The 24,454-nt window shown below is 36.6% G+C and overlaps 1 protein-coding gene across 1 annotated transcript in view; it reads right to left on the bottom strand.

Annotated features, from left to right (window-relative positions):
- Positions 1-2,785: 2,785 nt before the first annotated feature.
- The window catches only part of LOC145681768 (uncharacterized), a 39,997-nt gene continuing 18,328 nt past the window's right edge, over positions 2,786-24,454 (bottom strand). The window contains exons 4-6 of the mRNA XM_081753379.1: positions 21,882-22,608; positions 7,738-7,841; positions 2,786-4,873 (exon numbers count right to left, since the gene is read on the bottom strand). Coding sequence (XP_081609505.1) covers positions 4,207-4,873; positions 7,738-7,841; positions 21,882-22,608 — 1,498 coding nt within the window. The 3' untranslated portion in view covers positions 2,786-4,206. The remainder of the gene's footprint in view (positions 4,874-7,737; positions 7,842-21,881; positions 22,609-24,454) is intronic.

Here is a 24,454-nt window from a genome sequence, read left to right on the forward strand (position 1 = left end):
AATGGCTAGATTTTGTCGCATCATCTTCATAGTCTCGTAATAATGGACAAAGGGAACGCTCTTCTACTATACCTCAAGATATTTCAAAAAACAGGTGAAATTATCAAGCAAGTAAAACTTAAAATATCAGACGGACAGAATGGTTTTCAAACAGAATGGTTTCAAAGAGTCACAGGGTTGGAATACTCACAATATCAGAATGCAGTTTCCTGTTAAGGCCGCACAGTTTCAACTTTGTGGGTGTAAAGAAGTCACCTTCACATCAAAAAAGTTTTAGGAATTGGAAGGCGGCTCTTGACAAATCAAAACTGGGTTTTATAAAACATACAGCTGCAACAACGACACATTGTTGCAATGAAATCCTGGGCAGAAAAACAAAATCGCACGTCCGTAGGAAAATCAGTTTCACTTTTGGTAAATGAAAACGTTCTTGAAAGAAATTAGTATTATGTGAAAAGTATAGCTGAAATTATTTAGTTTCTTGCTGTAAATCAATTACCAAATGAGGTGTACATATTGTGAAGAACATGAGGAGCACACAGCCTATTCCAAAATCATTTTAAATATTGCAATATTCCCTCCACATGCATGATACGAACAGCAGAAGCAGGTCGATATAAAGTGAGCTGCTCAACAGCATTCGGTGTTTGACTAGTCAACCTTACCTCTTCTTCTCCAGCTGCTACGGGCCAGAAAAATTCTTAACTTCTCTCTAGCTGCAGCGTGTAGGAGATTCCTTTATCCAATTCTCCAGCTGCTACGAGCCGGAGAAAGCTCTACCTTCTCTCCAGCTGCTACGGCAGGAGGAATCCCAAGCACTTTATTAAGGAATCTTGTATATTTTACACTTAGTGAAACATTGCAATATAATTTGGGTAAACACTTGGTTTTGTAATAAGACGCGGTGACGGAACTAAAACACGTGTACTGTTTACTCTACGGATACGCAACGAAAAGACGAAAAATCTTGCTATTCATTATATGCAAATCCCTAAAAACGCCTGTTATCCGTCTCCAGACTATTATTATACAGTTACATTAAAAAAATCTTACAATGTCGACTTGTTTCTCAAGAGTCGTAGCTAGAGTTTTCTTTTTCTAGAATTACACAATTCAATCATATTTCTTCTCTCTCTCTCTCTTTAAGTCTTTAAAATGCGCTTTTGTATTCCATTACTTTCTCTAATGACTATGGTAAATCTCCTGTAACTGTTAACAGACTTTTGAATGTGATCATACATTCTAACATCCGGTGGGAGACCTTTGAAAAAAATTGAATTTTCACTTTAAACTGAAGGTCCATGTCTCATATAGACTTGGTGCTGAAATGGATGCTAAGCTCCAATCTAACCAACCACATTAGACCAAGTTTTTATTATTATTATTATATTCAACTTATCTATGGATTTATCTTATCTGTTACTTTGTTTTATTGATATTCTCTCACTGAATCGCGTTACTTTCATTCAATAGAGTCCATGCAATATTGTTAGCCCCTGGCTTTTTAATACATAAATCCGAGCCAGCTCTTCTTTCACATTTTTCTTCCTTCTAACATTATCGGTGGGCAATGGCTTCAATTTGCATATATCCACATCCCATAATTCTTCCTCTAGGCTCCGTGACTAACATCAGGTGAAGACTTGTTCAAATCTCTCCAAAAAATTCGAAAGGCGTACTTCATCCGTGAAAGATGTTTCATACTACACCCTTCTCCGATACGAATTCAACCGAATCTAATCTCGGTAAGCTAAACACATCCGAGACTCCTTGGATTTCAATGACGTTCTCTACACCTATATATGGTTGAACTCCACTACTGCCTATGTGTCTGATGCTTTTCGGATCTTGTTTGATGTTACACTCAATCAAAATGATTTTCTGCTGAACAGCGGAAGCATCGCTTACTCCATGCTGAACATTTACCCTTCGGGGCAAACTTTTCTACAGGTTTTGCAGTTCCAAGTGGGTAGTGCCTGTTTACAACTACTGCAAATAGACTGTGATGAAGCTGATAAAAATGAGGTTCACGATCTCTCTGTGATAATATTTGCCTTTGCTGTTCCCCTACTCTATTCGACGCACGTCTTGAGAAGCATAGCTTTTGGTTTTAAAGAACCCCAAATGAGCTTTTGTCTGCTCTATCGCACTGATTAAATCCACTCCCTGCTGAAATGCTAGATGCTATGAGCATGAGTCTTCAAGCCGTTTTGTCACGAGCTCAAAATACAAATTGATCCCGTAATGTATGTTCCAAGGAATCCCTCTAATTGCAATACGACGCTTGCTTCCTTAGGGTTAACACAAATTGTGCCACGGTCTGATATTTTTCTTGTTTAGTTAAGTGGAAACGGAATCTTTTCTTCAATCTCACATGTTTACACACCAAAATGTGCAACCACCACCTTCTTTACCTGTGCAAATTTCTTATCATAGGACATATCTAGTACTCACAGGTAGTTTACATTTTTATAAGCTTCATCAGCGAAAAAAAAATTGTCTTTTTTCTATCTATTCTATCTATTGTATTGTATTGTATTCTATTCTATCTATGGCAAGATCGTTGATATCCACATTCCTTAGAAGCGTTGCAAGTACGATTTCAACTTCAACATCGAAAAATTCCAGTAAAGAGAATGAAGTCGGGTTACTTTTTCACATCTTTTGACTGTCTGAATGCGAGAATTCATATTTAAAACGCCTCTTGTTTCACGGGGCACAATCAAAACAAGTTATATTAGTTATGAATTAAGAATGTGTTAGAAGAACTAGAAACAGTTCAATCTTTCAGTAATTTACTTTATTCGACACAAATCAGAGGTAATATTAACAGATGTCAATAACCTACTAACTTGTGGAACGACCTAATCGTGTATCATTTCAATTCAATTATTATTTATTCATTACTATACGAGGCTCTTCACACCAAATTTTCATATAGAAATATTTTTTTTTTTTTCTAAATCAAACGCATAAATAGAAAACTGTCCTAGGTACAACAACTGATCCCGAAATTACAAAAACATTCGCAGATTGTTTTATTCCCTCAGCACCTACAAGACAACAGTTGAGGTTATTTCATCTTGAAAAAGTGTCCTGAAAGTAATTTCTCGACTTGGAAAGTAATCTCTCGACTTGTTTTTATTGGGAAGACTATTGTCTGATATCATCTCTTGAGTAATCTGAGTTATCCTCTCCCGCCCCAATACTTTCTTCGCGTCGGCGCTTATGTCCTATACAGTATGGCGCTAAATTTGTTGTACTAAAGCAGAGGAGTGATTCCTAAGAGTAATACAAACAAAAAAGTTCCAATAAACATAGGGCGAAAACCCCATCGTATACGTGTTATAGGCTGTCGAAATCATGAAAAAATGAATTTTAAAGGTTCATAGCTCCAAAACTATGGGACCTACCTTGGTCGGGTCAAGACTTCACTGAGGAACTAGTATGTGTCCTATCCAAAAATGCGTGTTTCAGAATCCTGAGGTGTTTCCACAACAATTTTTATAGAGGGAATTTGACTACGAGCCTATAATATAAAGTACTCTCCAACTACCTCCATAAAAATTGTTGCGTGCGTACCTTAGGATTCTAAAACATGTATTTTTGGATAGAGCACATACTAGTTCCTCAGTGAAGTCCTGACCCGACTACAGTAGGTCCCATAGTTTTGGAGCTATGGACCTTTAGAATATATATATATATATTTTTTTTTTAATGTTTTCGGCAGCCTATAACACGTAAATGATGGGGTTTTCGCCATATGTTTATTGGAACTTTTTTGTTTGTTTTACTCTCAGGAATCACTCCTCTGCTTTTGTACAACGAATTTAGCCCCATACTGTATATTAAAATACAGTGGATGAATAATTCTTACAACGATGGAATTGTTTCCGCTATATTTGTGATGAAATGTTCCCGAGTTTGATCGTTTGTACAATATCAATAGTGAAGTCACTGCAGAGTAAAATGTCCCAACCAGCCTGATGTCAAGTTAGTTGGAACGTTTCTTCTCGTAATAATTCCGTTATCTAATATGGCACATTTCAAACACAAACGATTAAAGTGGAAATATTCAGAGAATTCTGTGTACTATTTCAAAATGGCATCAAAGAAAGAACCAACATTCCGATCTTAACTTAGTTTTCTGAATTGCAAACGCACCACAAACAACTGAGCGAAAACATCCCCAATAATATTCAAATTTCAAACTGCTGTACAGGACAGTGGCGTAATTGTGGCCTTAACTTCGTTAGTGCGATTGTATGAACATTCGAATTCCGATGAATGTTGTTTAGCGAGGTGGGAACCGAGTCTAAATCTCCGAGAATATTTTTTCCCGCATAAATGGCAGTTAAAAGGACGTTCTCCAGTGTGCGACCGCCAATGGTTCTTGAGGTGTGACTTCTGAACAAAGGCTCGACCACACGTTTCGCAACGAAAGGGTTTCTCTCCTGTGTGAATCCTTCGATGCACTTCCATGTGCATACGTGATCTAAATTTCTTTCCACATATATCACATACACTGTTATTAGGAACTTTCCATTTAATATTTTCAATAGGCACAGTTTTCGTTGAAGGTATCAAAGGATACTTCATTCTACCATCAACCTTCCTGTTGTTCACTTGTCGATCAACACTGAAGCTTCCAACAGACGATACAGTATTCTCCAAAGATACTCGTAGCAAAGAACACTCTGACAACGGTAAATGTGTCCATGCACTGCTCACAATTAGAGATCCATTTGAGGTGTTTTGTTTCGATATGTTTGAAGTGTTTACTGAAGGTAATGTGGGAATATAAGCAGTATTCTTCATGTAGCAGCTTCTTTGGTTGCTTTGGGATAAACTTTCCGCATACGGCCGCTGATACCTTAAGAATACAATAAGAACAAGAATTACTTATTGTCACTGAACATCAAGATGCTACGATATAAAAGGTTAATTATCAAAATTGACATGCGCATAATTAACAGCAGACAAGACTTCTTTCCTTTCCCAAGTATCCACCACCAATAGTCGAAGCAAGTTAAGAGAAGGGAAGAGAACACCAATCAACAGCGTAGACTCGCCATCTTTCCGGCTCCCTACATACATGTAATTGATGCATACCATACTGGACATAGTTATTGTAGCTTAATAATAAAAAGCGGTTAATACATTCAATACGAGGAAGTATCGAAAAGTTCGCGCAATCACCTAGAAGGAGATGAACTACGAACCCCCTCGGACACGCATTTTATAGTTAGATCCTCGTATGTTAACCATATAAATTCTGGACTCGATAGAACAACTCTTTCTTTTTTCTGAAGGTGCAATGATTAACAAGCTTGAGGCGCGGAACGTCATTAAGACTCTCCATCTCTTCAGGGGAAATCAGCAAAGCAGATCCACGAAGAGAGGAGAAGTCTATGGGAATGAAAGCCCATCCAATGAGAGGGTATCCAAAGTGGAAACGGCAATTCCAAACCGGACACATGACCACTGCGGACGCCTCTAGATCTGGAAGACCATCTTCCACTGATGATGTCATCTTGACGAAGAAAGTTGAGATCATAATGGAAGGAGGAGGATAACCACTGAAAGTGTTATGTGTACAATAGGTATGAATCTGCTTGGAATATCATTCAATCTAGCTGCATCTTCAGAAAGTGTCAGCACAATGAATGCCACGACTGTTCACACCTTTCCAGAAGAGAAATTGCGAGGATGCTGCAAGAGAAATGTTGCATCGCTGTGAAGTGGATGAAGAGGACTTTTATCGGCAGACTAGTGACAATGGATGAAAGTTAGGTTTATTTCTGATCCAGAAACAAAAGAAATGAGCAAACAATGAAAACACTCGTCCCTTAAAAAAGTACGAATGTAGAAGTCTGCCGCCAAGGTGATGAAAAATCCATGATGAAGGCAGTGGAATTAGGATATCAAATACTGCCCCACCCCAACACTCACCCGACCCAGCACCAAGTGACTTCTTTCTCTTCCCAGAATGAAGCGTCTATTCAGAGGCCGCCATTTTGACAGTAGGGATGAAGGCATTTCTGAGGTTGAACTGTAGTTTGAAAGCCAAACTGCCGACTTTTACAAAACGGGCTTACGGAAAGTGAAGAACCGGTGGCAAAAATTTCTCGCCAGGCACGGTGACTACGTAGAGAAGGACTAATATCATGGTATCAAAGTTCTCCAGAGTGGGTTTTTTCTAGATGATTGCACGAAGTTGTCGATATCACCTCGTACAATTTCGTGGCCCGTAATCTATCAGATCCAGTAATGCGTCCCCCATGAAGACTTAAGGAAAAAAAAAAATAGACAACCGCAGTCAGTAGTTCTGACAAGGGATCAATACCACCCAGGGATTTATTTTTAACCATGGAAGCCTGTGAACTTCCCCCCTTGTATGTTTTGACTTCCCTGTCTCTAGGTTTAATTCAGTCTTCCCAGCCTGGAAAGATATTTTCCCCTTTCTTAGGCTACATAATCTGTTTTAAAGTACAAACCTATCACTGTTCTGCCCAAAGTGAACTCTTATCTTTTGTTGTATTTATTGTTCGGGTGAGGAATTTGGTTTTCAAAGACTTAAGAATTACTTGTCATAACAAAACTGTCTTACGTAAGAGTGTGACATTTGTTATGACAAGTTGTCCAGGCTGCAATGTAACTATAGGGCTTTTACTGGATGTTGCACACTTGTCCTTAGCAGTAGGATAAAAAGTAGTAAGGTAAGTTCCGGTAATGCATGTAATCTAATCTACTTAACCAAATTTTATCTAACGTACCTACCCATATTTATCATTAAATTGTTTTAAGAAAGTGAAATAATAATAATAATAATAATAATAATGAACTTGGGGACTGCCTATGTAACTAGTGCCATAATTTCAAAGTAGGTAGGTTTAAAAATAACGTCCCAACCCGACTTTAAAGTTGTTCTGTTATACAGAATACAGTCTTGGGTATATATTCCCCCTTTCTACAAAATCCACAAATAAATCACTGATACCACCTACCATCATTTTCTTATGTACCAACTTTGGGTTAGATCCGTGAATTCCTACTGGGTGTTCTTATACTCATTTTTACTACTATATTCATACTTTTCACATTGAAATGTAAACTTCTGTGAATATATATATATATATATATATATATATATATATATATATATATAACCAATTTTACGTTGTGTAGAGGAGGATTTAGATTTCTGGGTTTTCAGCATCTAAGGCCATTTAGCCCGTCACGAGGTATGAGGGATGACGTCCCTCGGCGAGCACACTATCCGGGCAAAAGGAAGGAAGGAAGCGAGCTGAAACCTATAAGTTAGGTACCACCCTGGCATTTGCCTGATGTGAATGAGGAAATTCTAGGAAAACCTCATTCCGGATGGCTGGCCTGAAAAAGCTTTTTACACCTTTTCGACCGAGTGCCCTCATCGGGAATCGAACCCGGGACAGCTCGTACCGATGGCGAGATGTGTTCAGTTTAGAATTTTACGTTAGACTTTAGATTTACCTAGTGATGATTTTTAGGTAGCGAGAAAAAAATAATCGTAGGAATCTGTAATGTAGTCACAAAATAACGTCTTTTTCAATTTAATACGAAGAAAAATAGTTTCATAGAAGGCAATTATGGATATTTATTCTGTATACGCATGAAAAATGACTGAACAAAAATTTTAGTTTTTTTAAGAAGCATTTTGCAACCTTCATTGATGTCCATGAGAGACAAATCACTTACCTTTGTGTTACCCTCTGTTCACGTGTTTTGGCTTGGTTTTTCTTGCGTTCGCCTGCTTCACAGAATAACTCTTTACGTTGGTCCTTATGTGTAATGTAATCACACTTTTAACAGCCAAAAAGGAACTAAGACACATTTTCTCTTACCAGAGTAGCTATGGAGGGAAAAAAAAAATAACGACTCTCACAAATGGATATGGCCGCATGATCTGAAACTAGTTTTTACCTTTCTCTGAACATCGTAAGTGACCTTCTCATTATATTTTCCAGCTCATTCTTGTACAGTTACTTCTAAAACACGTGTCTTAGTCTCCTTATATATGGCATGTTCTATTCGAGAAATGTTGTATTGTAATTTTTTTGTATGTGACGATTCATTGATCGCTTTAGTAGTCTATTTATTCCGAACATTGTGAAGTAACTACTTAATTGTAAATACTTAATTGTAAATATATACGCTTTGATTGGACACGTAAACTGAAGGAAACAATTACACGAAAAAAAAAAAAAAAAAACTAACAGATAATATTATATAGTAGAATGTAACGTGGAAAGCATTTGTAGAAAACGGAAAAGAAGAAAAAAATCGTACACAACAATCCAGCCTTGAATGTTCCACAGCGACCAAATGATTGCCAACCTGAGTGTATCGTCCTCTTTCAGCTATATGTAGGTATACATATATCACACTTTATGGTCACCAAAAACGTCAAAGGCTAAATTAGTAAAACAACTGTCAGGTATTTTAAATTACTACATAAGACATATCTCAAACAGAAAACAAAAACACATTACAAGAAAACATGCAAGCCTAAAGCATAATTCAAAGTCCTTCTCCTTTGTCTTTCTGACACTGGTATTGCATCTATATTATACAGGGTGGACTAAAAATAGGTATACACCACTGCATTGATCAAGTATAACATTCTAGCTTATAGATTTATTTGCTTCGGCTGTTTCGAGCTTAAGATATAAGTAAAAAGACATTAAGAACAAATAATAAAGAAATTAAATCTACCTGATGAATAACAGTAAGAAACGATATAAAATGCAATGAACTGATCAGTATGAGACTATACCTACTTTTGGGCCACCCTGTATTTTGAAGAAATTAAAAAAAAGAACTGTCGTTTAGAACTGTCTTTTTGTCCACTATTTCTCTGTTAAATTTACTGTGTCTATGGTATTTTAAGTAAGTTTAGAACCAACAAAATATACTTTTTGTCAAGGAAATATTTCATTTTTTATTGCACTTAAGAACCTGCTGTTTCGCATGCAAGAATAGCTTGTAAAATAACTCTAAAATCAATTGCATAGATAAATATACAAAATTTAATCATTTACCTTATTTATACACTGGTATACTAGTAACAAACAACACTTAGTTCCAAAAAATACCGTAAGGTTTCAAAATGAATTGCACATGACATGAAGTTAATCGACATACTTATGATTATTGAGACTTTAGATTAAAGGAAGATACTTAAAAGTTATCTGAATACCATTCATTCTAGGTTTGGAACTTCATGTACACAATAAACGGCAAATTCTGACCAAATCATATATTATCTAATAAATAACACATGCTTTGGTCAGAATTTTCCTTTTGTTGTGTTAAAATTTATGTTGCTCACCACAACTGTTCTATGTAAAGTTATTTAGTGATACGGACAACATCAAGGCGACAGTAGAATTTTTCACAGTACTCATTCCAGCATATTTTTAAATGACACGACGTTAGGTCAGGTGACCTAGGAAACCACTTGTAGAGCACCAAATTATGGCTTACAAACTGGTGCGCACATGGTAGGAATTCAATTATCGCTTTGATGTTCCTGTTACTACAGGATACACTGAATTTTAGGGTATTTCTCTTAAATTAATAAGTTATTAAAATTATACATTCATACATATTATAAATACATTTGAAACCCAATCTATTTTGAGAAACCTTGTATTTGTTAAGATCTTATCAGTAAGGTTCCATACAACAACACTCAATATCAGTTGACATATCAAAGTTGCATGTATATTACAGCGCAAACACATTCTACTACATAGGGTGTGGAAAAAATTGGGGGGTAAAATTTGGAAGTGAATTCGTAACATCAAATAGAAAAATTTAAAAAGAAGTTATTATTAGCGTTTAAGAGCGTGGCATACTGGAAATAATACAAGATTTACCACTTTTCTATAGTTTGTTTTTCATAAGTGAAAGGAGATAATGAAATGCAACTTAACAAAATCATAGATAATATTATTCTACAACAGAAGATAGGAAGCTGAAGAATTTTCATTGTGGCCATCCATAGAAATTACAGTGTTGCCAGAATAACATTTCCCTCAAAATCTAAGTTAAAGCAGCGACTAGAGTAGCGTTTCCCGACTGGTGTGCCGTGAATGGGCCGCTGGTGTACCGCGAGGAATCGAAACAAAATTATTAATTTTATAGCAATCAAATTGCAAAACGTAGGGAAAAATGTATATTTGTATTTCATATTACTATGAAGCTCTACTATGAATCTACAATTTTAAGTTTCTTACCGGGTTACTGTTCTGTACATTTCTAATGTTGAAAAAGGTATTTATCATTGTTATGACCAATATTGCTTCTTTATTGTTGCAGACTATTTCGTAACTTGAAAATTTAAAATATCATTCAATCCTTTCGATAAATTACCTACATTTGCGTTTTAAAAGTAAAAGAAATTTGTTTGTTCGTTCGTTATTTAGTGATCTTCCTCCTTAGTAAAAGGTTGGATGCATTTTTTAAAAAGAAAGCGTATTTTCAAAAACCTGAGTCCAATATTTCATTGCAATTGTTTCTATTTTTAAATTAGAATGAAAAATATGCATAATGATTTACCACGGGGGAAAACTAGTGATAGAGCTTTCTTCTCTGTAAGAAAGAGATAAAAAGTCACAGAAAGAATACTACCGTGTTTCAAATTTACAAATAATAATATCTATAAGTGTGCCGCGAGAATCCAAGTAACACCAGTAGTGTGCCGGAAGTTGAAAAAGGTTGGGAAGCGCTGGACTACAGGAACGAACTCAATTGCATTTGTTTACGTATCATGTTATCTTGGAATCCTGTGAACTTCCTTTTAAATAGTAGTTGTATTTAGTTTATAATAAACAAAATAGTTTTAACACACAGTTAATATAATTTAATAATGTTATTTAAATAGTAGTTCACAGGACATTATTTAAATAGTAGTTCACAGGACACCAAAACAATACGATACGTAATCAAATGCAGTTGAGTTTGTTCCTCTAATCGCTGCCTTAACTTAGATTTTGGGGAATTGTTGTTCTGGAAATACTGTAATTTCTATGGATGGCAACAATGAAAATTCTTCAGGTTCATATTTTCTGCTGTAGGATAATATTAACTATGATTGTGGTAAGTTGCATTTCATTATCTCCTTTCACTTATAAAAAACAAACAAAAGAAAAATGGTAAATTTTGTATTATTTTTAGCAGGGTCAGGCTTTTCACGAAAACAAATGTCCGAAGATGAAACATATACTAATCAAATAGACTTAGTAAGCTGAACAAAACTGAAAGAAATCGACTAATTTATAAACCTAAAAATTAATATGAGACTCATACCATTTCTTTCATTAAGTTCTTCATTTTATGACACTACCAGAGCTGGATTTAGGTTTGGTGGGGCCCTAAGCTATTGAAGGTAATGGGGCCATTTGTGAGTCCAGATGAACGTAGGTGTCCTATACACACAGAAATGAAGAAACTAGTGATATTTTAAAAAATAGGTTAGTAGAAGGGGCCCATTATTTACATCACAGGACTTACACAACACGAAGCAGTGTTGCTATATGTAGACCTCATTTGCTGTTTCTCTTATATGTTCTAAATGTAAATTCACTTTATTCCTTTATTTTTGGGATAAAGGAATAGCTTCCTAAGCTATAGCTTGTTTAGCTTATACGTAAATCCGGCGCTGGACATTACCGAAGTACGGTTAATGAGATATAGCCTGAACTTATTAAATTTTAATTTCTGCTTAATTCAAATACTGCACAAATATAACACACACATGATTCGATGTATCATATCTAGCTGAACCAAATATTATGCTAAACCGGAATTCTCATGTATAGTTTTTGAGAAAATCGAAATGAACGCATTTTTGTGGCGCTAAGAAGTATGTCATTTGTTGCCAATAATACAAGTTCAAAGATAACTTTCGTTTAAAAAAAAAAAAAAAAAAAAAGGACTACTACCATAAAAATTACGCTGTTCAACACAGATTCTCTAACGGAAACATATGCACCCAGTTCTTGGATAATTTAGTTACCTGAACAGGAAAATCACAATTAAAGAGTGAGAAAATCACTTCTTGTGATTGCGTTGAGAACCCAAGAAGGGAATGTAGTTAACTTTTAATGAGTAATTCTATGAATTTAAAATAACCAATAAACAATGAAGACTCATGTTGAAGTATCTTTAAAGGAAAAAAAAAAAAAAAAAAAAAAACATATACAGTTTCGATGGTCGGCTCACATCATCCTCGGTACAGTTAAACTTATGCTGCTAATTACAAATTTCAATTTCTTCAAATCTGCAGAAAATGTTCGAGAGAATAAAAATTCTGCTGTAGGTAAGCAGGCCCGCATTTACGCACGGGCTAAGGAGGCAAATTAACAAATATCAAGGCTAAAATATGATATGCAGAAAAAACAAGGCTCTACACTGACGGAAATTTAAGGGAGATATGAATTTTGAAAACGTGATTACTGTGATTGCCAGTACTAAAATAAAGAGACCATTTTCCTAGGCGTTGATGAACTTATTCGTTTTACTTAGAAATATATTTTCAAAATATGTTACATTTTGTGTAGACTAGTTTTAGTAATTTTTGCTTTTACAGAGTTCCAACAGATTTTTGTACATTGTTTTCCCTGTCAATGATTTACCTATTTCCCTGACAACAGTTTGTTGAATTTTGTTACTTTTTCGTAACCCCATGAGTTAAGTTAGGTACTAAACTAAAAGTAGAACACAAAAACTTCCTATAAAATATAGGTCGGTCTAGAAAACACACGTGACTGTAGGACTGTTTTGTTTTGTATCCTAGAAACACACTACAATGGTTTGTCTTTTGTCAGTTTCTTTTGTTTTTCCTTGCACATAATTGAATACGAATGAGGAAGAAAGGAGGATGAGCAAAATTTTTCCTCGGTCCAGAGGCATAAAATGACTAAATCCGAATTTGTAGATAAGCATAACTTCTGAATTCCTTAAATCAAAGTTAAAGATTATGTTTTTTTTTAAAAAAAAAGGAAATCCTTTAGTTTAACGTCCCGCGAATATGTCCATTAGGCTAAACGAGACGATGAATACGGCAAGTGAATGATGATGGATGAATTGATAAAATGAGGATGTGGGAGGAAACTGGAGTAGTACCCCAAGAAAATCCACTGTACTCCCTACTATTATGTAACTATGTTAGTAACTTGTCCACATAACACTTGTAACATTATAAAATAAACGTGCTTAAATCAGAACAAGTACGAGGAGGGCTCATACATTTTAGAAACATTTATTACATAATTTACACTTACTATAAATTAATTTTAGCCTCTGTACAAAATGCATGAGGATGATGGAGAGCAAGACAATCCACTAAAGTACAATTGATTTCTCAGTTCACCGATTTTCTCCATTAAGGATGCTTCAACTAATGTTTGTCCAATGATATCACTGATCAGAACAACAATACAAACCACTTCTGAATTCACTCCACTGCACGAAATCACTTCCAAGGTTTACCCGCCTATTTCCTTCACACCCTATGCATATGTTTAGATGCTATAATACCATAATAAATATTTCTACGCGGGATTTTTTTCATTTAATTAATATGTATTACTAGCATTGTAAATATAATAAATAATAAATAAATCTCCTTATCGAACACCATTAAAGCTCTCATTCAGATCATTTGAAACGGTTAGGAACAATGTCTACAAAACCTAGGACATATACACACACATATATAAATCTATACAAAAAATACGTCACAATAAACTATAGTAAGTTTTCCGGTAGTACGAAAACTAGTACAAAAAAGTTAGTATTAACATATCTATAAATAAATTAAACTATCTCACAAATAATATTTTTTTAAAAAAATATGTTTTAAAAATAATAAGCTTCATTTAAAGCAAGTTTGAACTATGCAATTATGATGCACAATATAGAATACACAAAGTTATAAATACTAGGCAAGAATTCATTACACTCACTCACTATTCTTTCAATAATAACATTATTTTCAGAATAAGTACTACTGTAAATTACTGACACAATGATTTCACGTAGCGAATACAGAATTAGCTTTAAAATTTTTCAGGCACTCATGTATAAAATTGAAACTAACACTATGTACACGTTTTACTTCTCAGATGAACTGTTTATCATATGAATACAAGAATTCATGGTTTCCACCGTTTTTGTGATAAGAATTTCTGAAAAGATGGAACAGTAAGTACAGTTTATTTTCTCCAGTCAACCGACATACGTATATACAGATGATTATCAAAATAATGGAAACAAGTGCATGTGATAACACTGATAAGATGCATGAATGCATTTACAGCGCCTGGTGTGTTAGGTGATCGTATGTAGTACATAAGGCGCGTGTTCAAGGTGATACAGGTCTACAGAACTCGTGGCAAAACAACACGGAAGAAAACTCGCAGTGCCAGGGATCGTCGAGTATTGAAGAAAATTGTAAACAAGGTTCGTAGAGCAAATGAGGCAAAAGTGACTCCGGATCTCAATGAACACCTAGTACAGCCTTTCGACGCAAGTTGCCTAACTTCACATCAACGGTCGGGTTGCAATTTTCAAGCAGCTGATAACCGTTAACAATGCTTTAGTGCCAGGAAAATGACGCTGAGAACATCCAAAGACATCGCCGATGATTCTTCTTTCACCTTATTTCCACTATCAAACAGTGTATGTATGGCGCAAGCCCAAAAAAGGTTATGGTCCAATCTGTATTCTCCTTATTGTATAACTTGGTTGTGATGCTGTGGGCTCCAATTTCTCGTATTCCGTGGGTCCTGTGATTACGCTCACAGGATATATTACTGACTATTAATTATGTAAACATTTCAGATGACCACGTGCATCCTATAGTCCAGATGTTTCCGGCCAATAACGCACTCACCACGATGACAAAGAGCCAATTCACACTGCTAAAGCTTTTGCGGCAAGGTTTCATGAACATCGCGATTAACTACACCTCCCGAGTTCCTTCGTGGCTATGTAGATAGCGTACGCGGCTTTCGCGTGGGAGACTCGGGTTCGATTCCCAGCAGGAGCGCATGTAGTTCAGATTTCTCGTTAAGTTTCAAGTCCACGTCTCAAATAGCATTGCTGTTGAATTAGACATTACACTTAATTCAACTCAAGTACTTCTCCCCATGCCCGCTCAATCCCCAGACCTCAATATAACTGAACACCTTGTGCAACTTCTGGAGCTCAGATTCCGAAATAGGTATCACGTTGGATATGGCAACTTTACGTCAATTTTTGGTTGACTATTCTATGTATGATGACTGTTGTAGTAATGTAAGAAAGAACATTTTCATATTCACTTAAAATATTAAAACATAGTTCAATATGCACTACTGCATACTTTTATATTATTTCATATTTCCACGGACCTTACAACGATAGCATATCCTCGTCCACCTTTGCTGACGAACTGAGTACTTCACTAAATGAGAACGGATATCATCACCGTGGAATACATATGACATATACTTCATTCCACCACGAACCACACTATTCTACAGGCTATAATGTTTATGATGTCGCGATTTAAGTTGCACTTCCTTCAAGTGTTTCCATTATTTTGATAAACATCAGTATATTGGGGAAAATAAACTGTGGTTATCACTTCAAAGGAATTAAATTTGTTAGTAAGGAGTTTTTAAAAAAGTGCATTAAAGACCTGCTAAACAATTCTCTCTCTTTCGGTTGTTCCATGGTTCGTAGGACTCTTAAATATACGGTTGTTCACAAAAGATTCGTTCTTTTTACCATTCATCAATCTACCTTTATTTTAATATGCATATAGTTGTTACCAGATGGTGCATCTATTTTTATTATTAATACGAACTATTAAAGTTTGTTCTGTTTTCTATTTATTTCTTTACTTATTTTAACTCTCAACTGATAACAACGTTACGTAAAATATGTTTAAAGATACTTACGAGGGGGGATGAAAACTTTTAAAAATGAGTCAAAATTTTGGAAAAAATGGGGTGAGATTATCGTTGAAATTTGCAACATTGGGAAGAACACGTTGAAAAGTAGTCATAAAGTGGAAGCACCTAGTCGGAAAAATGAATAAATAATAATAATAATAATAATAATAATAATAATAATAATAATAATAATAATAATAATAATAATAATAATAATAATAAAAATCTACTGCAGTAGCTTATTATGACTCGCTCCTCATAACTTAAAATTACATACCCACCGCATAATTCTGGAACTATTTGAACCAGAAATTTGAAACTGTCGTGTTAGGTAGCTATAGCTAACTATTCCAGGGTGTCTACTAAAAATCCAAAATGAAATTTCGTGACTTTTTCTCCACAAAATCATAAAATTTCCTAACATTTTCAAGAGCGAATTTGGGTGCAAACTAGGCCGAATTTTCATCCATGCGATAGAAACGTAATTTGCTTGCGATTTGGTAGCATCTAAAGCCGACCATAGACATTTTTGGTGGTGATTTTTGACGTTTTATAGAATGAAATTTTCCAATCTATACTTACATTTGTACAGTTAAAAAAATCGTGACCCAAATGCTAAATTTCATGACTTTTCCGTGACTTTCATGACCGTTTCCTGATTTCGTGAACGATAGACACCCTGTATTCTCTAAACAAAAAATTGGATCAGATTTAAGAGAATCCCTTCCTACTTTAAAATTTCAACATCGTCTTCTAAAAGCAACAGAGAATAATTTATTGTGCATAAAATGAAAACACGTTCTGGTATTAGTTAAAACTCAGAATAAGCACTCTATAATACTATAGACAGCGACAAAGTGTTTCAACAAATGTTCTTTTGATTATAAGTATTGAATATTTGTATTAACATGAAATTTAAAGTACAGTACTTTCCTCTTATAAGAAACACACATTTAACTCCCGTTTCAATAGTTTTCTATATGTAATAATGACACGTTGTATAAAGGTTCGACCCGGCGGTGACATTACAGAAATGTAGAAGAGTTGTATCCCGAAAGTAATGGTTTCAATAATGTTCGAACTGCCACACTAACCTCCAAACGATAAAACAAATTCTTATCCAAGGTCCAGGGCATAACTGTTACCAACCCCACCACATGGACTCAACGCTGGAGCTGACAACCGATAAATACTGTATATACGAGGTGTGCTAGAAAAGTAAAGAGACTGACAAAACTGTGCACGAACCAGCAACGCTGCTGCTTTCACCTTCACTCAACAGTTAAGTTGAACCTTGGCGTTGACTCAGTACATGTTTGAACTTGCTTCAGTTGCAATACGATTATTGAGAGCGTCTGAAACGAAGTTGTGTTTGTGAGGTGCGTTACGAAAATGGTCAGGCAATGAAGTTTCGGCAACGTTCTGCCATCAAATTTTGCGTAAAACTTGGCGAATCCGTTACTGTTACTTATGAAAAATTATAAAGAGTTTATGGAGAATATTCCCTATCCAGGGCACACGTGTTCAAATGTTTTTAGAAGGTCGAGAACAAGTAAAAGACAAACCTCGCACGGGAAAATCTTCAACCTCAAAAATGCGGAAAGCGTCAAGTCTGCAGTACGCTCAGATCATCGATTGACGGTGAGAATGATCAGTGAATTAAATCTGAACTGTTTAGCATCCACCGAACTTTAACACAGGATTTCAACATGAGAAAACTGTGCGCCAAGATGGTTCCAAAGAACCATGCCACACGACAGTCTCCATCAACGAATTTTTGTCAGGAAAAAGCACTTTTCTGGTTCCTCAGTCCTTTATTCGTCTGATCTCAGTTCCTGTTACTTCTTTTCATTCCTCTTGCTCAAAAACCACTTGAACGGGTTTCAGGGGAAGCATTACAGCATTGCTGCGAAGAACGAAAAAAAAAAATGAAATGAAATCTTTCAGTTTTACGTCCCACAATTATGCCGGTTAGGCTAAAGGAGACGGTGATGATGAGATATGAGTGAAATTGTGGAATGAAGAAAGTGGGAGGAAACGGGAGAACCCCGAGAAAACCCACGAGCACGGTGTTTGTCTACCACAAAGTCCACACGGCGCGAGCTGGGATCGAACCAGGAACCTCAAGCACCGGAGGTGAACGCTCTACCACTGAGCCACCGCGCCCCCACAACGGAAACAATACATTTATCTCTGCGTGATTGCCAAAGAGGACTATTTTGAACGGGATAACCTTGATTTATAACATTAAAATAAAATCGGTCTCATTACTTTTCTAACACATCTAGTATATGTAAGGTAATCTTATTCTTCTATATATGTATTCTTTCAAAATACACTTTCGTAATGCTACCACCGGAAAACATGCAGGAAACAAATTATGAATATCATAATCTAATATAAATAGTTTGTTTGTGTGTTTGTCTGTCTGTCTGACTGTGTGCGGCCTGAGGACCAGACGAGTGGACCGAGAGTTGCCAAATTTTGGTCAGGGGTACCTTGGCCCAGGCCTCAGATTAAGACGAAGCCCTTCTTTCAAATTTCGAACCAGGGGGTCTCAGGGAAGGCGTTTACCGGAACCGGCTTGGGAACCAGACAAATTGACCGAGAGTTACCAAATTTTAGTCACGAATACCTTGGTCCAGGCTCCAGACCAGAGTTAAACGTTTTTGTCAAAATTCGAACCAGGGGGGGTCTCTGGGAGGCGTTTACCGGGACATGTAAAAGTAGTAGAAAATGACCGATATTTGTGTCGAATTCATAGTTTTCGCGGTCGCTGAAATCAATGGTGAAACTCCGATCGCATTAACTTCCAAATTCACGCTATTCGGCTCCGGGGTGGGTGGGGGGTGAGATACCGAGACATATAAAAGTAATCCAAAATTACCGATATTAGTGTCAAATCCATAGTTTTCGCGGTCGCTGAGATCAATGGCGATACTCCCACAGGCGTTGACTTCCAAATACAGCCCCCGTGCGAAGTGTCTAATTGTTCAAAATTTATTAATCGATAATCTCACTGAGCTGAACAAAATGATATGGGTGAGCATAAATCCTTATGCACAGTTTTTGAGAAAATAGGGAGAATTGAATCAGGGTGTATACTAAAATTCCAAACTGAAATTTCGTGACTTTTTCGTGACCTTTTCTTTACCAAACCATAAAATTTCGTAACATTCTCAAGAGCGAATTCGGGTGCGAATTAGGCCGAATTTTCACGCATGTGATACAAGTGTGCTTTGCTTGCGCTTTGGTAGCGTCTAAAGCCGACCATAGACATTTTTGGTGCTGAATTTTGATGTTTTATAGAACGAAATTTTCCAGTCTCTACTTATACAGATCCAAAAAAATCGTGACCCAAAAGCTAAATTTCGTGACTTTTTCTTGCCTTCCATTACCGTTCTCTGATTTCGTGACACTCGTGACTTTCGTGACCGATAGACATAAGGGTGCCAATCCTGAGGGGGCAGGGGGCCGGGTTGCCCCAAAGCTCATGTGGCCCCCCAAGTATATTTATGAATATACAATATTTGACATAATTTGAATGCAATTTGTCTTAACATCCTCATATATATATCTTCTGCGTCTGAGCGGGCCCCCAAATTTACAGAGAAATCGGCGCCCTTGGATAGACACCCTGTAAATTCTTTAGTAAACCTAAAAATTCATGCTGTATTATAACCACGCCACATATAGAGATGAAAACTGTAATGAAGTATACCTTTATCAAGGTTTCCATTACGACAGTATACAGTATGATTAATGTAAAAATGAAATCTTTTAGTTTACCGTCCCATGATTATGCCCTTAAAGGCTACGAGAGATGAATGATTAAAGCAAGTGAATGTTGATAGAATTGGTGGAATGAGAGTGTGGGAGGAAACGGGAGTATCCTGAGGAAAACCCACAGATACAATGTTGTCTACCACAAACTTACTTGGCCGCGGATCAAACCACCATGGACCGCACGCACCAGAGGTAAACGCTCTACCACTGTGCCGCCTACCTATCCCCCCTCCAGTATAGTTAATGAGACACAGGCTAAAATTATGACTAGCACTTAAACTTTAATATGTGTTTATAATACTTCCATAAATAAATAAATTATATCGCGTGAACAGAATGATATGTTTAAGCGTAAAGTTTCATGCATATTTATGGAGCGAAATGAATTTCTACAACGTTAGAAGGTACATTGTCAGTTGCCAATCTAACGCTGTTGGTAAGTTTTTTATCCTGCTGGAAGTTACTGCTTATTTATCTATTTATGCACTGTGCATGAAATTATACACTGCTATGCATCTATTGTCGCTTCATTTCTCCTAACCGTCAAGCTCATAATCCTGACTTATATATATATGTAGAGCGTTAGCCTGAAAAGCTCATGCCAAAACAGCTTTCTATGTAGACCACGAATACCTTGGGTTAATGTAAAGCTTTTCGGATACGTGGGTGTTTATAATCATTATCGGAAATCTTATAAAATCTTTCAGTTTTACGTCCCACGCTTATGTCGGGTAGCACAAAAGAGACGGAATGATGAGAATGAAATGATTGAATGAAGATAGTGGGAGAAAACGGGAGAACCCCAAGATAATCCACGAACACGGTGTTTGTCCATCACAAACCCAACTTGACGCATGCGGTGACCAAACCAAGAGCCCCACGCACCAGAGCTGTACGCTATACCATTAAGCTACCGCGGCCCACTGTTATCATTCCTGGGTTGCTAAGGTACATAATAGAATAAAGTTCACTGTTGGACTGCTGTTCCTGCAGCGACTAACTTAAGACACCAATTGCGAGGCATTAACGGAAGTTAGTCGTTCTTGGATTGTATAAATGCATAATTTTATTTAGTTCTTAAATAGAGTTGTGTTCATTCCAATATTAACATATTATTTTGTCTTCCTAGTTGCTAGTGTTTTATTTAGTATTCTCGTGGAGTTAACAGAAGCAGACACTGTCTGGAAACCTCAACCTCAAACACGCATCAAGTCACGTATCCTACAACCCTATCCTCTTGGTTTAACCTCAATACTAATCACGAAGGGCGGAAACCCAGATACGGAAAGAACATTTAAACTTGAAAAATCATGAAGATACTCAAGATAAAATAACTATATATGATCTACTTTTGCTAAATTTAAAATCTAAAATCTTGATAACACAATTCAAAACCTAAAAACGCGTTTGTTCCATTGCAGATCTGATGTACGAGATATGGTACGTGACTGGAAATCTTACTCCTACATCGGAAACACAATACTTTGATGGTTTATTTTAACAGGCACAAACTTTTTTTCACATGCTAAGTAACCGCATCTCTCTATAATTCGTGTAACAGGTTCAAACACAGTTAAGAGTGCAACGTCTCGGATAAACTCCCAGCAGTAGTTCGGTTATACTTCATCGTCCTTTACCGTATAATCTTGGTGTTAAATAAGGGTATAAAGGATTTAGTAACAGCTCTCTAATTAAATTAACTTCCATGGAAGTTACTATGAAAATACTGAAAAATCCGTGTAACATTACTGGACTGGGTTTCCATAGGTAAAATACTAGGAGCTCAAAGGGCTTAAGCCTCCTATGAATGAGGATAAGGTTGCATCTTACGAAGTTACCCTCCTGTCATCTGGACCTTATAATAGATAACGTCATTTTTATTATTTGTATGTTCTAATTTTTATAGTCATAAACTTAGGATTTAGAACTAGGGCTTAAAATGGGGAATCTGGTGGAGGAGGTTCATACCTGAGCGAACATGTTGATACAATTTCTTGTATTACTGCATCTACGCTCACTCACTCAAACATGTTGAGAGTGAAAACCGTCATTAAATGGAGCACTTATTATTCTAACGTCCGCTAACGGACCTAATATTTCTGGTGTTTAATGGTGAGCTAATTCATGTATTCGCAGATTACTTTGATGTGCATATCGTTTATCGCAAAGAGTGCAAATAAACGGTTTTTCCCCTGTATGCGTCCTTATATGTTGTTTGAGGTTGCCCTTTTGTGAAAACCCTCTGTTACAAATCCTACACACAAATGGCTTTTCACCGCTGTGCACACGCAAATGGTTCACCAAATTAGATGACGTGGAAAAGCTTTTAGGACACTCAGTACAAGCATGCATCTTCAAAGTATCATTCGACAATCGCTGAATGACTTCCAGAATGTCAGGATTTATCACTGGCTTCTTAAACTCGTTCACATTTTTCTTGAAGACCAAATTTTTTAAATTCATTTGAACTGTTGATTTGTTTGGTGATGCTGGTACAATTTTCTGGACTGGGGGTACCGGCCTCTCAGATGAACGTGATCGGTCACATGACAATCGTTGAATGTACTTCACAATGTCAGGATTTACCATTGGTTTCTTAAACACGCCCACATTCTTCTTGAAGACACCCAAATTCTGTGAATTCATTTGAACACCTGCTGTTGATTTTCTTGCTGGTGCTCCTGTGATTCTCTGAATCGGGGGTACCGGTCTCTCAGATGAATGTACGTTCATAACCCGTGACGACCCTCCACCAGCGCTACCAACTACAAAGCTAACGGCTGGAGTTAAGTAACGTACTATTTCCTCGTCTGAAGCATCTGTCCTTATGCGAGATCTGTAAATGAACAAACAACACTTGTGCAAATACCTAGTGAAAGCACCATACCTTCTTAATACTACAGAAATTAAGTCATTAAATTTTAGAATGAATCTTTAGCGTTTTATTGGGACATAGTTCCGTTACCAACCATCACGTGCTAAATACTAAAGGGATGATACATTGGTCTAATAAGAATTGGTTTTCTTGATCATAGACAATGACACTACACAGTAAATGGAAGATGTGCTACCTGTTACATTATTATTTTATTTTTCATGACCAATTTGTGTGAACAACGTACCGTATTTGCGCGAATATAAGACGGGTGCGAACATACGCCGCACCTAAACTTTTGACACAAGATTATAGAAAAAGTAAATCTCGAATATAGGCTGCATTACTAAATTTACGAGAAAGTTCAATTAGACAGTACTTTGTGTTGCATTCTCTCTCCTTTCCCTTCTTCGACTCTTGCATAACTAAGGGTGACTCATCACCAGCAGGTCAGGTTTTGAGTATTGGGAGGTCTGGTGACCTGATTTAAACGACACTGCAGGGAAGTTCAAAGTTGATTTATTCGAGAAAAGCTGAGTATTTGGTTTCTAAGTGACGATGAGAAAGAAGCGTATTAGTTACACAGCGAAATTTAAACTTCAAGTTATCAGCTATGTAAAGAAACGCGAAAAGTGGATATCTGAACGCAGATTTGATGTTGGTGAAAAAACTTCGTCGCTGGTGTGCAAGTGAAGAGAAACTCTTAAATAGTTTGAAAAGTCGGTCTTCATTTCGAGGGCAAAAGTGGAAAAGATCTGCTTGATTTTTTAGTTTAGAACACAAAATGTGGATACGTCGTTACAACTGAAATGATTCAAATTGAAGGCTGCAAAATAATAAGTGAACATTTCATTTTGAAACTGCCGATTTATGATCTGAAGGAGGAAAATCTCGATTATAGGCCGCTCCGTGATTCTTCAAGCCAAAATGTAGGGGAAAAGTGCGGACCTATATTCGCGCAAATACGGTATATGGATGAAATTTAATAAAAGAATAGTTAAGAAAAGAGATACAAAATGAAAATGTTGAAGACGGATTTTGGAGAAACGGATATGGATTCTTGCCAACGCATTTCAACCGTTTTCTGTTTTAAATGATAGAACGTTACGTGGTAATAATCAATCCCATCTATCATACACATATAACACCAGAAATAATCGAAAACCATCAACACGTTTCTCCTTCAAAATCACGTGCACGTCAAACGTAGATGATTATGAGCACTGTGAGGTGAAAACAACTAGAAAAATTGGTAATACACACAAAACACGTTCACTTCACCCATGCCACTACTGTATTGGCCATCCATAACAAGGTATGGCTGCTAACAACAATGGTTTCTGATCCTCCGAACTCGCCATATTTAATTCTAATTCCTAAGCTAGAAAATCCACGATTCCAACAATAAAAAATATTTCAAGCACGATCGTGTCTTGTTGTCCGTGAAGCTGAAAGATAAAGTGAAATGAAATCTTTAGTTTTACGTCCCATGGTTATGCCGGTTAGACTAAAGGAGACGGTGATGATGAGAGATGAGTGAAATGGTGGAATGAAGAAAGTGGGAGGAAACGGGTCCCGGTGCTTGGGGTCTCTGGTGCGATTTCAGCTTGCGGCGTGTGGACTTTGTGATGGACAAACATCGTACTCGTGGGTTTTCTCGGGGTTCTCCCGTTTCCTTCCACTTTCTTCATTGCATCATTTCATTCATCTCTTATAGCAGTTTCAAAGATGCCTCCAGATTTGTCAGCATTACTAGATACATTGTAAAGTCTTAAAAGAAAACCATCTTCAAGGAATGGCCTACTAA

The sequence above is a fragment of the Thermobia domestica genome, chromosome 3, assembly GCF_964235325.1.
Source record: "Thermobia domestica chromosome 3, izTheDome1.hap1.1, whole genome shotgun sequence".
Lineage (NCBI taxonomy): Eukaryota > Metazoa > Arthropoda > Insecta > Zygentoma > Lepismatidae > Thermobia > Thermobia domestica.